Here is a 12,732-nt window from a genome sequence, read left to right on the forward strand (position 1 = left end):
TAAGGTTCTAGGTTCTATATCAGGAACCTAGAATATTAATGCTAGAAGCAAAGTTAAGGGATTTTCTAATGGTTCAGTTACCTCCCACTCGTTTTCACTGAGTAAAACCAAAGCCCCAAATCCAACCGACTTCTAACAGTCTAATCTGGCAAGGATTTATTTAAAGCACCTACTATGCGCAGAGGCATTGGGGAAATTCCCAACATTGCTATGCAGCTTTAAGGTTTTGGAAAGTGCTTTACATTACTTGTCTTGTTTGATCCTGACAACGACCCCAGGAGTGCTACCAGTATCACTCTCCTCACGTATGGATGAGGAAACCGAGACTTGCTCATAGGCTCATGCAGATAGCAAGTTTCTGACAACCCCAGATTTTGCTGACTCCACAGCTGCCACTGCAGACACGGGCCAAGCTGCTTCTCCATTCACTGAAAGCAGCTATTTGTAGAAATGTTTCGTACAGCACTTTGCAAAACCATTGCCTCCAACTATAGACAAAACCTTTGCCTATTATATGGTGTCCAATATCCCTTATGGGACAAGTTTGTCTTTGCAAATGAATGTGCCAGCTTCCTTTTAGCAGACAATGAACAGTACCGGCCTGAAGTGGTGGCTCGTCTACAAGGATCCTTAGAGCTAAGTTTCGAGCTCAGGTGAAAGACCCAAATCAGCCCAGGAGCCAGGGAATGTTTGCTGGTCTTCCTCCTTTCACCATTTTTGTCCTGGTCTTTAAAGAAAATTACATGTACTGAATATGTTTTAGCTCTATAAGCCTTTTTAGTTCTGGAAAGAAGGAAGGAAGGAAGGAGGGAGGGAGGGAGGAAGGAAGGAAGGGAAGGAGGGAAGAAGGAAGGAAGGAAGGAAGGAAGGAAGGAAGGAAGGAAGGAAGGAAGGAAGGAAGGAAGGAAGGAAGGAAGGAAGGAAGGAAGGAGGGAGGGAGGGAGGGAAGGAAGGAAGGAAGGAAGGAAGGAAGGAAGGAAGGAAGGAAGGAAGGAAGGAAGGAAGGGAGGGAAGGAAGGAAGGAAGGAGGGAAGGAGGGAGGGAGGGAGGGAAGGAGAGGAGAGGAGAGGAGTGGAGAAGGGAAGGGAAGGAAAGGAAAGGAAAGGAGGAGAAGCAGTGTGTGCAGAGAAGGAAGACTAGCCAGCACCTAGCCTTGGCCCACACCCACAGTTTGGAGTGATCCAGCAAATATAACAGGAGCAGTCAGACAAGTGGGGGAAGATGCCACACAGAGGAGACCAAGAAGAGGCTGGAGTAGGCTGAGAACATTCCTGGTGTGGCATGGAGAGGGTGAAGAAGTGTCGCGGGGGTCAGGGCTGAGGAACACACCAAAGCTCCCCCTCAGAGGTGGGAAGTGATTGGGGGCAGTTCAAGGTCACTAGTGAGGAAGACACGGCAGCGATGGATGGTCTGAGGACAGACAGCCTGGCATATAGCAGCAAGGGGGGTGCCATAGAGGCCTGGTTTCTGGCAAGATAAGGCAAATGTCCAGCCATTAGAGAACTATGAACTTGGACTCTGGAAGACCTGGGTTCAAATCTTCTCTTTGACACTAGTTCTTTGACCTTGGGCAAGTCACTGAACCTGTTTCCTTATCTGTAAAGGCAGGGAGTTTGACTAGATAATTCTAAGGTTCCTTCCATCCCTAGATCCTGAGTCCATTTGTTCATCAAGCATTTATTAAGTGCTTACTGTATGTCAGATACTGGAGCTGCAGAGACAAAAATGGAACAGTGCCTGCCCTCAGGAGTGTCATCCTTTTGGAGGAAAACAACTTGTTCATAGAAAATTAATTACAAAGCTATTTCCAAGTGTCACAGCAGCCCTCTGCAATGTTTCCTACTGGTTTTATTACCCCCACTTTACAGATGAGAACACCAAGGCTCAGAGGAGGACAGGGCTGCCCAGGATTGTTCAGTCAGTGAGGGTCAGAGGCAAGATTTGAACCCAGCTCTTCCTACCTCATGCTCTGCATTGTGGGACCTGGGACCAAGAGCAGGATAATGATGGTGATGGAGGGAAGCCTGCTCTCCATTGCAAGTCCGTGCACCTCCTCCATGTTTCTATGATCTTATCAACTCTTTTGCCATTTCCCCCTCTAGGCATAGGGTCCATCCACCTCAATGAAATACAGTGCACGGGGTTTGAGAAATCCATCATCGACTGTAAATTCAACGTCGAGAACCTGGGCTGCAACCATGAAGAAGATGCTGGGGTGCGGTGCAACATCCCGGCCATGGGCTTCCAGAACCAGGTGAGGGGATGGGAGGCAGCTGACCAGCCGTGGAGGGCCATAGAACTGTGCGATTTGAGACTCTAGAAACGATCTCCAATCCAACCCTCTCATCTTACAGGAAAGTTAGAGAAGTCCAAGGTTGCACAGGTCATAAAATAGAGGGTCAAGTCCAAGGGGTGGGGGAGGGGAAGACAGGGAATAAGCATTTATCTAGTGCCTGCTGTGTGGTAAGCGCTTTATATATGCTATCTCAATTTATCCTCACAATAACCTTGGGCGGCAGGTGCTATTATTAATCCAATTTTGCAGGTGAGGAAACTGAGGCAAGCAGAGATTAAGTGACTTACCCAGGATCACACAGCTAGCAAGTGTCTGAGGTTGGATTTGAACTCAGGTCTTCCTGACTCCAGACCCAGCATTCTGTGCACTCTGGTGCCACCTAGCTGCCTTAATGAAAAGATCATTGACTATGGAGTCTAAGGGCCTGGGTTCAAATTTCACCCCAGAGAGTTATTACCCATGTGACCTTGGGCAAGTCTTGACCTTCCTCTTCTGTAAAACGAGAGCCTTGGACAAGGTGTCCTCTGAGGTCCCTTCCAGCTCTGTGATGCTCTGATTCCAGATTTAGAGCTAACCAGCACAAGATGAAACATGACACTTCCAAGAGCTCTGTGCAGCCTGGGACCAGGCCAGCATCAGGGTAGGGTGGGGCTTTCTGGCCAGATTTGGGAAAAAAAAAACTAGACCCAAGAAAACTGAGTTTTCCGAGAAGATGCAGCTAAATCAGGGTAACATATATTTATCCCGCAGAACCAGGACCTGATCCCTCCCCATGGCCTCTGATGATGGGTTCCTGAGTGTGAGCAAAAAGCCATAACTTCTGGCTGGGAGTTTGGTGTGTTGCATGGAGGGGGAGGAAGGAAAGGGGGCTTCTTGCACAGTTTCACATCTGGATTAAATTATGTCATAATGAGAAATAATAGCATAGAATAACCTAGCACAGTGTGGTTACGATGTGCTTTTACATACTTTGTCTCATTTGATCCACCCAGTGGCCCTGGAAAGTAGGGAGTTCATGTCTTACTACTTTACATTTTACATTTAGGGAAACTGAGACCCAGATTAACTAAAAAATGTACTTGGAATAATGGAACCAGGATGTGGTACATAGCCAGGCCTCTGTGTCTTCTGGTACATTAATCTGAATTCGCCGGATTCTCTCTGATTGCTACACAGCTAAATGGCCAGAGAAGTTGAAGGCTGTCTCTGGAATTCAGTAGCCAGGAGGAACAAGGTAGATACTTTGATCTAATGGATAATTGGATTTCTGCTCTTAGATGGATTCTGTTTGTGCTTGGGTTGGCCAGGGAAAATGACATGTGCCAGTCAGAGGAAGTTAAGTAAATGGTGCCAGCCTATTTAGGAAAGCTGAGCAGCCTTCTGTAAATAAGTAAAGCCTTCCTCTGCCTCCCCAGCCCCAGTGACTGAACTCCAAAGATGGCTAACAGCCAGACCAGTCTATCCTGACTGTGGCAGGGTTGCCAAGAGAGATATCTAAAACCAATGAATGAATGAATGAAAAACATTTATTAAGCACTTACTGTGTTCTGGACATAGAAATGCAAAAATGGTACAGCCCCTCCCTTCAAAAGTTACATTCTAATTGTAGGAAACAGCATACATGGGGGAGAGCTGGTCCAGGAAGGGTGTTTCATTCTGGAAAGCCACAAGGATGGTAAATATGGCCATGGGAGAGTCCATTGATAAGCTCCTACCAGAAGCAATCTCAGTATTGGATGCATTAACCTGATCTGCGAGGCATCCACAGTGAATGGATAAACAGCTGGCTTGGAATCAGAAAGATCCTGGTTCTAGTCCCACTCCTGACCCATGCTGACCCTAGATAAGCTACTTAGCTTCTCAATGTCCCCAAATGACTTTCTAAGATATACAGTTGCAGAATAGACATAGATTTGCATTGGTGGAGGGAGTTTCCTCACCAGAAGTTACACAGATCTGATTTAAAAAAAATGTTTCCCAGAGCAAGGTGTAGAAAGTTGCGGGGTGGGGGGAAGGGATGGAAAGGAGAACATATACACAACAGGGTAGGTGGCTGACTGGGATCTCAAGCATCATCGACGGTCTGGGGCCATCTTGACCTAGCAAGCTATGTGAATTTCCAGTCACTCACCAATGTGGAGAGCTGACCCCAAGGTGGGAGATCCACCTCTCCCAGGGCCCATGGTCTCTGGAGTCCTGTGGTCCAGAGGGAGCAATGGAAGAGCTCATGCAAAGAAGGCTGGGACTACAGATCCAACTTCAAGCTTTCCAGTGATCTGCAGAGAATGTGCTATGTCTATGTTTCTGGCAGTGCCAAGAAATATCTCTGTAAGCAAACAGTGTGAGCTGTTATCCATCTTAGAAGAGATGAAAGAACTGGTGGAATGTGGTCTACTCTCCAGGGTATTGGGGGTTCCTTGAAGGAGTGGAGCAGAGATTTCCAGGAATAACCAAAGGAGGATGTGAAGAAACTGAAGGCAATCCTCACCTGTGCCAGGAGGGTGGAAAGCCAAAGAGATACCACAGATTAGGAAGAAAAGGAGGACCACTGAACACTGGGAGCCAAGAAACAAGACCAAGAATCTTCCTAGAGAGGGGTTGAGAACTGGACCATCTTGGGCAGTACCAGCTTCTTCCATCCCAAGAAATGACACTGTGGATTCACAGATGCCAGTGAGTGAAAGGTCATTCAGTAGTGACCAGAGAAAGAAGAGATGAGCAGCAGTGGCTAGTAATACCCTGCTAAGGAACATCTGTAGGCTGGGGCCAATTGCCTACTTGTCTTACACAGTAGAGAGGTTTGGTCTCTTCCCAGGACCCTAAGCATCCCAAACCTTGACCCACCTGTCCCCCCACTGTCCATTTCTCATGATTTGTATGGGGACAATGATGCTGTCCCAAAGGAGCTAGAAAGTTTCACTGAAAATTATGGTGTTCTAGGCAAAAACAGGAGACCTTAGGAATACCGGTAATATTTTCATCCCTATCACTGCTTGAACTCAGGGGAGAGACCCTAAACACCCTCCTAGCTCTTAAATCCTGAGGTTCTGTACTTCTCCCAATGACCCCCACTCTGAAAACCAGATGGAATCACTGCAGAGATGTTGACAAACTGTCTTACCATTTTAGTTCATGGAAAAAGTATTTGCAGTCCAAGCTGTTATGGAGTTGTGCCTGACTCTTCATGAACCCATTTGGGGTTTTCTTGGCAAATTTACTAGAGTAATTTCCTAGAGAAATTGCCATTTCCTTCCCCAGCTCATTTTACAGATAAGGAAACTGAGGTAAAGAGGGTTAAGTTGTTTGCCCAGGGTCACACAGCTAATAAGTGTCTGAGGCCAGATTTGAACTCATTGAACAGGAGTCTTCCCGATTCCATGCCCAGTGCTCTACCCCCTGCACCACCTAGCTGCCCCTTGTAGTCAAGGTACTGAGCTTGGATTCTGGCTCTGCAGCTTATACAGGAGGCAAAGGAAAGAGTCAGATGTCCTGAGTTTGAATCCTGACTCTGAAGCTTTCTACCTCTGTGACCTAGGGTAAGTCCCTTAACCTCCGTGGTCCTTAGTTTCTTTATCTGTAAAGTGAAGGATTTGGATTAGCAGGTCTCTGAGGTCCTTTCTAGCTCTGGGTCTATGATCCTGTAGCCTTGTTGGGCCTCGGTTTTCTCATCTGTAAGCTGAGGGGAGTCAGCCCTTGAGGCCTTTCCCAGCTCTGAGTGATGGTCATATACATGGAGAGTGCTTTCTTATAGAGTGGATTTCTGTGTGATTTTGTAAAAGAGAAACAAGAAGGCTGAGGCAGGAATTCAGAGAATTGAAATGTGACCCTGGACAAATCCCTGGACCTCTGTTTTGTTTACCTGTCAAATGAAGAGGTCGAACTACCTTCTCTAAGATTCACTGGGAAATTATCTATCTCCAAGATTCTGGAAAACACTGAAAAGCTTGGATCGGGATACCTTGGCTATCTCTTAACAACTGATCGCAGAAGTAGAAGATTTCTGAGCCTCCCAAGCTGGAAGAGGGGAGGGGAGCAGATGATGATTTGACCAGATGAAGGCAGCCATCTTTGATGTCTCTCTGGGTCTTCACTGAACCCTCTTTCACCCCTGAGCTCAGGACTTGGCCCTGACTAAGCACACGTGTGGGATTTATGTTGGAAGGTCCTCATGTTTCCCTTAGAATTAACATTTGCATGGCATCATCCACCCCACAAAATAAGTTTGAGACCACGTAACCACAGCCTTATATCAAAACACTGATGGGTTTCCTGTGTGCCCAGCTCATAGGCAGGGTTTGGGTTTTCTAGTTAGCATTCTGTATTTTTCATTCCATTTAAAGATCCCATAGCCCTGCTAGAGAAAGCCAAGGGGATAGAAAGATAAAGAAATGCAAAACGTTTGAAGAAAATTAGCCCTCCTTCCTTCCTCTCTCCTTCCACCCTTCCTTCGAGGCTACAGAGCCTAGGGTTTTTGCCTTCCTTTATATATGCTTAGCACACTGCCTGGAATAGGTGCTTAATAAATGCTTGTTAGTTGATTGATTCATAAGTGAAATGAAGATGAAGCCAGAGATCAGGGGGTAGGCCCAGAAGTCCCTGGCTGACCTTCTTGGAGGCCCAGTGGACCGAGCTTTCAGTTGTCACCGTTCAGTGATTTTTCAGTCGTGTCTGACTCTTTGTGACCCCATTTGGAGTTTTCTTGGCAGAGATACTGGAGTGGTTGGCCTTTTCCTTCTCCAGCTCATTTTACAGATGAGGAAACTGAGGCAAACAGGGTTAAGTGACTTGCCCTGGGTCACACAGCTAGGAAGTATCTGAGGCCAGATTTGAACTCAGGAAGATGAGGCTTCCTGACTCCTTGGTCAAAGGCTACAGAACATTAACATTCTCATTTCTAAGGCTTTCACATATTCAGTCCAATTCAATTCTGTTAAATAAGCGTTTGCCAAATGCCTATTACATGCCAGACACTGAGGATTCAGAGACAAAGCTGAAAACAATCCCTGCCCTCAAGAACCTTACAGTCTGGGGAGCCCTGAGCAAAGGCAGAGAAATTTGCCCATGGTTACAGAGCTAATGAGCATCAGGGCTCAGATTGGAAGCCAGGTCTCCAGGCTAGGAGGCTAGTGTTCCTGTCCTTACTACCTTTTCAAAGTCAGAGCAGACCCCTCCGCCCCTCTGCCTCTTGGAATCCCCTGGTTTCTTCCAAGACTCAGCTCAATGTCCACCTGCTGTAGGAAGCCTTTCCTAGTCCCTCCCACTATGCATGCCATCCCTGCCAATGTCCACTTGTCCCCATTTGGTATATATCTTCTAGGTACCTCATCATTTGAATGTTGCCTCCTCCATTAGAACGTGAGCTTCTTGAGGGCAGGACCTGGGTTTTGCCTCCCTGTACGTATCCAGCACCCAGTACCTGGCACATAGAAAGCCTTAATAAATGCTTGTCATTTGACTGACTGATTCAAGGCCACTAGCATGGGCCTTCTGGAAATTGGAGCCAAGTTATACCCAGTGGAGCTCGGCAACTAACTGCTCTTCCTTCCCAGCCTCCTTTCTTAAAATTGTATACGATGTAAATGCTTTTTGAAATTTAAATAGTTATGCACTTTATAACCAAAAGAAATAGAGACAGAGGCTGGACCTATTATTTCATTGTTATGAAGGACTCCCAGAGGAGGAAATTCCCTCAACTAACAAAGGTTAGCCCCTTCTCTGCAATGTATAGTCTTGCAAAGTTATCTAGAACACTGAGAGGTTAAGTGACTTGCCCAGGGTCACCCAGCCAATACATATGCGAGACGAGCCCAGGTCTTCCTGGCTTTGAGTCCAGATCTCTATCTACTCTGCCACATTGCTCTTTTCAGTAATGACAAAAGTCAAATGACTGCTTAAAATAAGGAATACACTCTCATACCAAGCTCTCAATATGTCAAAAATTTTAACAGAAAGTAGTGCTTGAGTTAAGTTTCAAAGAATGTGGCAGGTGAAAGCTGAAATGACTAAGGAAACAAAGCTTTGCTTTTCTGAGCGTATCAATTTATTAAGCAATGAGTTCCAACGACCTGGAACCGGACCCCTTCCTTAGCTTAGTGCTGGGCCCTGAATACAGGGGAGACAGACTTTTATACATTAAAAAACAATGAAGTAAGGGCAATTAATTAAAAAGAAACAATATATTGAGTAGTCTGAGTTCTAATTGGATGAAAGATGAGGGGCTTTCCTCGTTGGGAAGGGAGAGCAAATCCATGCAATTCTCTGAATTCAGAAAAAGAGGTGTCCCCCTTCCTCCAAGGTCTGTAAACAATCTAAGGAACATGGAAGCAATTGACCACTATGGGGCCAGTTTTCAGATGAGACATATGGGTTGCTTGAGATGTACGATTATGAGAAAACTCCTTACATCAGTTTTTGGATCTGACTGGGCTTCTGTTCAGGGTGACTGAGGTCCTTGGCTAAAGGTCTCTAAACAGCAGATTCAGGTGGTCTAGCATTCCAGCCATAGTGATCTAGGTTCAAACAATACAATAAGGTTTTCTTCCAATTCCCACAACTGAGAAAAGTTTTCTCACAAGACAGAAATTGGACTAGATCCACAATTGAATAGAAAGGGAACTGAGCTAGCTTCAGAAATAAGTCACAAGATGGAGTCAGTGTGGTTCGCCCAATTCCCACTACCACTTGCTGCTCCAATCCCCTCAATTCCTCTTTCTGATTTATGGGGGAGTAGGAAGGCTACTCCCATGGATCACTTATCTATAGGCCACATCTATAGAGTTTTTCATATATTTATAATCAGAATTTCAGATCAAACAACTTAAAAAGAGATAAGTTTTTGAGAGGGAGATTTACATTTCATCAAGGTAATGAAGAAAACTTTATCATAAACATCATGAAACAAAAGGGCAAAGCCAAACAATAACCATCAATATTAATTAACATCAAGTCTCCTAGTATCCTAGTAACCCATCTCCAATGGCTATTTAATCAGCACATTTTGAGTCCCAGATGTCCCATGTGATTGTCTGCTCCCTGGATATCTTCTTGGGCATTCCGGAATAGACCTCATTCTCAGGGAAGCTCTGAAGGGGGCTCTGCTTCTCTGGTTCCAAGTCAGTCGTAGAGGTTCCAAGATAATTCTGCTAGAAACAAGACAGTACAATTTTGTATAATCTCTTAAAGTTGGTTTTCCAATCTCAAAACTTCAGAGAATTTCAGTTTTTTATATAACACAGGCTGTTTCTACCTTTACCTAAATCCTGCACCTGATATAAGAATCTTTAAAAAAATTCATGAGGATCTAACTGTACAAACTTCTGTCTTTTAAATAAATTGACAGATGTTTTAAAATGGGAAAATAATTTTACCTTCTTTACAATTATCAATGCAATTTTATATGTAAAATCATTAATCCAATTTTGAGAACTTATTACTAAAACTCAGAACTTCAATGCTAGATACATTTAGAAATTAGTCATATGTATATAATTTATATGTATATAGTTCTTAGGGGGAAAAATCTAAACCTCTTGCTTTCTCAAAACTTACTATTCCACTTAATTAGAAAACTTTTACATTATAATTTTCTCTCATTACTTACTCTAATTCTCCATTTAGAAGGATATTAGCCTCATATTATAATTCAAACACAAATATAGATTAAAATTGTAATACTTTTCAAACTTGCTTCTTATGACAGTAACTCAGAAATGTCCCAATATCAACCTATTAATTAAAAGATTTAGTATTGTACTTACAAATCTTCTACTGCTCACATGCCCTTATTATAGAAATTTGCTATGGAGGGAAAAGGAAGGACATAATTATTATAATGTCATATATCATAAGGGGAAAAACTCCGGTAACTCTCTTTGATTCCAGGCACAAGTAATAGCTGAAAGCCAGTCATGTAGTCACAGGGTATCAAAAACCAGTCTCAGGATTAACCAGGTGGAGAAATTTCCTGTTCCAAAAGGAAATAGCAGAATGGGGAAACTGAGTCAAGAGGCTCTTACTTTAGGCCATGCCAAAGCTATCCCCAAAACTTTTCCCAGGCACAGACATCTACCTTTAGCAGTTCTCAGACTGCAGCACATGCCATTTTCCACTACTGGCTACATGACAACTCAGACAACCATACCTGTAATCAAAAGTCAAAACAATAAATTATAGTGCTGAGTTTTTACCTCAAATAGCAAAATTTCACTAACCACAACTTAGGTCTTGAATACTATTAATTTTCTCATATTTCCCTAACAGTTACATTTAATTTATCCTTTACTTATAATAAACTAACCACATTCAGGGGTTTCAGATATATAGCAAATACCTGAGAGTTGACTCATGTGGATATATTGAAGTTACATCTTTAAACCACGCTATACATTTTCATAATTTTTACAAATGACAACCAAAAATTCTCTAAATAGAAACTCACTCTTTATTACAGTAAACTTTATTGTTATCTTTTAAAAATAAAATATACTCCATTAAATACTCGACAGTTTACAAAAATCTATTTTTATCGTATTATTTTAAAAGCTCAGCCCATAATCTAACAGTATCCATATAAAAGTTGGTTTTTTCTAATAGCATTTCTGATGCAATGATTTTCTAATTTCACGATATAAGAGAATTTAGAAATGCAGTAATAACATACACAATACCGCATATTTAAAACATAAAACAAGCTTATTACTAGTCAGATGACATTGATTCAACCAAATGCATTTCCAAATTATCCTACGTAGAAATCATTACCTTATTACCTTTTGCATTTTATACTATCTACATCTAAAACCCAATTTGCAATTATATTCAATTAAAGAAATAATAGTAATATTAATAATAGTCACCATTTTATGGTGCTTATTATATGCCATCAGTGTGTTAAGCACTTCACAATCATTATATCAATTTTTCCTCACAACAATCCTGGGAGGTGAGTACCAGTATTGTTTTCCTCTTTACTGATCAGGAAACTGAGGCAAACAGAGATAACTTGCTTAAGATCACATAGCTAATAATTTTTTTGAGATCAGAATGTAACTCATTTCCCTGTATTTTTCCAGCATATTTTTGTTGTTGTTCAACACTTTTATTTGGAAAACTGATCTGAGATAAAAGAGGTTAGCAGGATCAGAGGGGGAGAAAATACAGGTGGTCTCTGATCTGGGATAGGGATCAGCTGAGCTGGGATGGGGAGAGTTCAAAGGGTCCTTGATTTAAACAACCTTATCATGGCCAAGGAAGTGTTAACAAGAGGTGGCTATAAAGTGCAAAATGTATACCTATTTTCTCTCTTCACTCTGGGATTAATTTCAAACTAGCTGCCTTCCTTCATTACACTGAAATAATAAGTCTATCAGTCTTCAGGGGAAAAGTGGTCTAAGTTCCGCTTACCTCTGAAACTATGAGAGAATTTAATTCTTATTTTTCCTTAAAACAAATTATACAGGGTGGTACCCCAAAACTCACTAAAATATTTCAGAAGGGGGTAAGTTCCTAGAATTACCCAAAGTCCCAGAAGTTCTCCACTGCCATCTTAAAATGACTAATTTTCAAACCTCCAAAATCTATTAAGATGTTTTAGCAGTTTTTTTAACCTAATGTGTTGATACTAAAATCTTAAAATGAGAGTTAGTCCTGCTTACTGAAACAACTGCTTCAAGTATGAAACTAGATGACTTCTGAGGTCTCTTCCATCTCTAAATCTATAGAATCATATGTCTAGATAAAAATGCTACTACTAACATTTTAAAGACTATTTTGAAATGGTGTCATCTGTGTTTTATACCTGTTTTTAGTGAGAATGCTTCCAATGTTTATTTCTCTATTACATATACTATTACCTTAAGTTTTCTATTTTAAATTTCATAGCAGTCATCTTCTTTGTTATATTCTCCAGATCTCTTTTAAGTACCTTTTAATTTTAGCTTCATTTCCTCATGTAATTTTTTTTAAATCTTCAATTTGCTCTTGTGACTTTCTAACCAGCGTTAATCCCTGTTTAATTCCCTTAAATTTTTTATATCTTGTTTTTGAAGATGCCTCTTGGGGTGGCTTATGAGCTTTCTTTTTCTATCTATGCATTTTTGCTGCATTAATTCTTTTTTTTTCTCCATAGCATTTTTATTGTATTTACACTTTTCTTATCGTTGCTTATTTTGTCTGTTTGTCTTGGTGTGATTTTTAAGATATTTTCATATGACTGCTTCTAACCTCCTTCAAAGCTTCTCCCCATCTTCCATTTCCACTGTTGTTGCTCTCTGTCACCTCTTGCCATTCTGCTGCTGTTCCCTCACTACAGTAGGTAAGGTGCAGTGGCTTAAATGACAGCCCCCAACTCTTACTGATACCTTTTACTTAAGTCATAACTCCCCAGATTTCTCCTCTCAGCTCTATAGTTCTTTGTCAATCATGCCTCTATCTTTAGA

General features: G+C 42.2%; 1 protein-coding gene across 2 annotated transcripts in view; it reads left to right on the top strand.

Moving 5' to 3' along the window:
- Positions 1 to 12,732, top strand: part of LOXL2 (lysyl oxidase like 2) — a 163,247-nt gene that overhangs the window by 113,797 nt on the left and 36,718 nt on the right. The window contains exon 7 of one of the 2 annotated variants that reach the window (XM_036752881.1): positions 2,103 to 2,254. The exons of the other annotated variant lie outside the window; for it this stretch is intronic. Within the exon in view, the coding sequence (XP_036608776.1) occupies positions 2,103 to 2,254 (152 nt within the window). The remainder of the gene's footprint in view (positions 1 to 2,102; positions 2,255 to 12,732) is intronic. 2 annotated transcript variants of the gene reach the window in all.

The sequence above is a fragment of the Trichosurus vulpecula genome, chromosome 3 (assembly GCF_011100635.1).
Source record: "Trichosurus vulpecula isolate mTriVul1 chromosome 3, mTriVul1.pri, whole genome shotgun sequence".
In the NCBI taxonomy this organism is placed as follows: Eukaryota; Metazoa; Chordata; class Mammalia; order Diprotodontia; family Phalangeridae; genus Trichosurus; species Trichosurus vulpecula.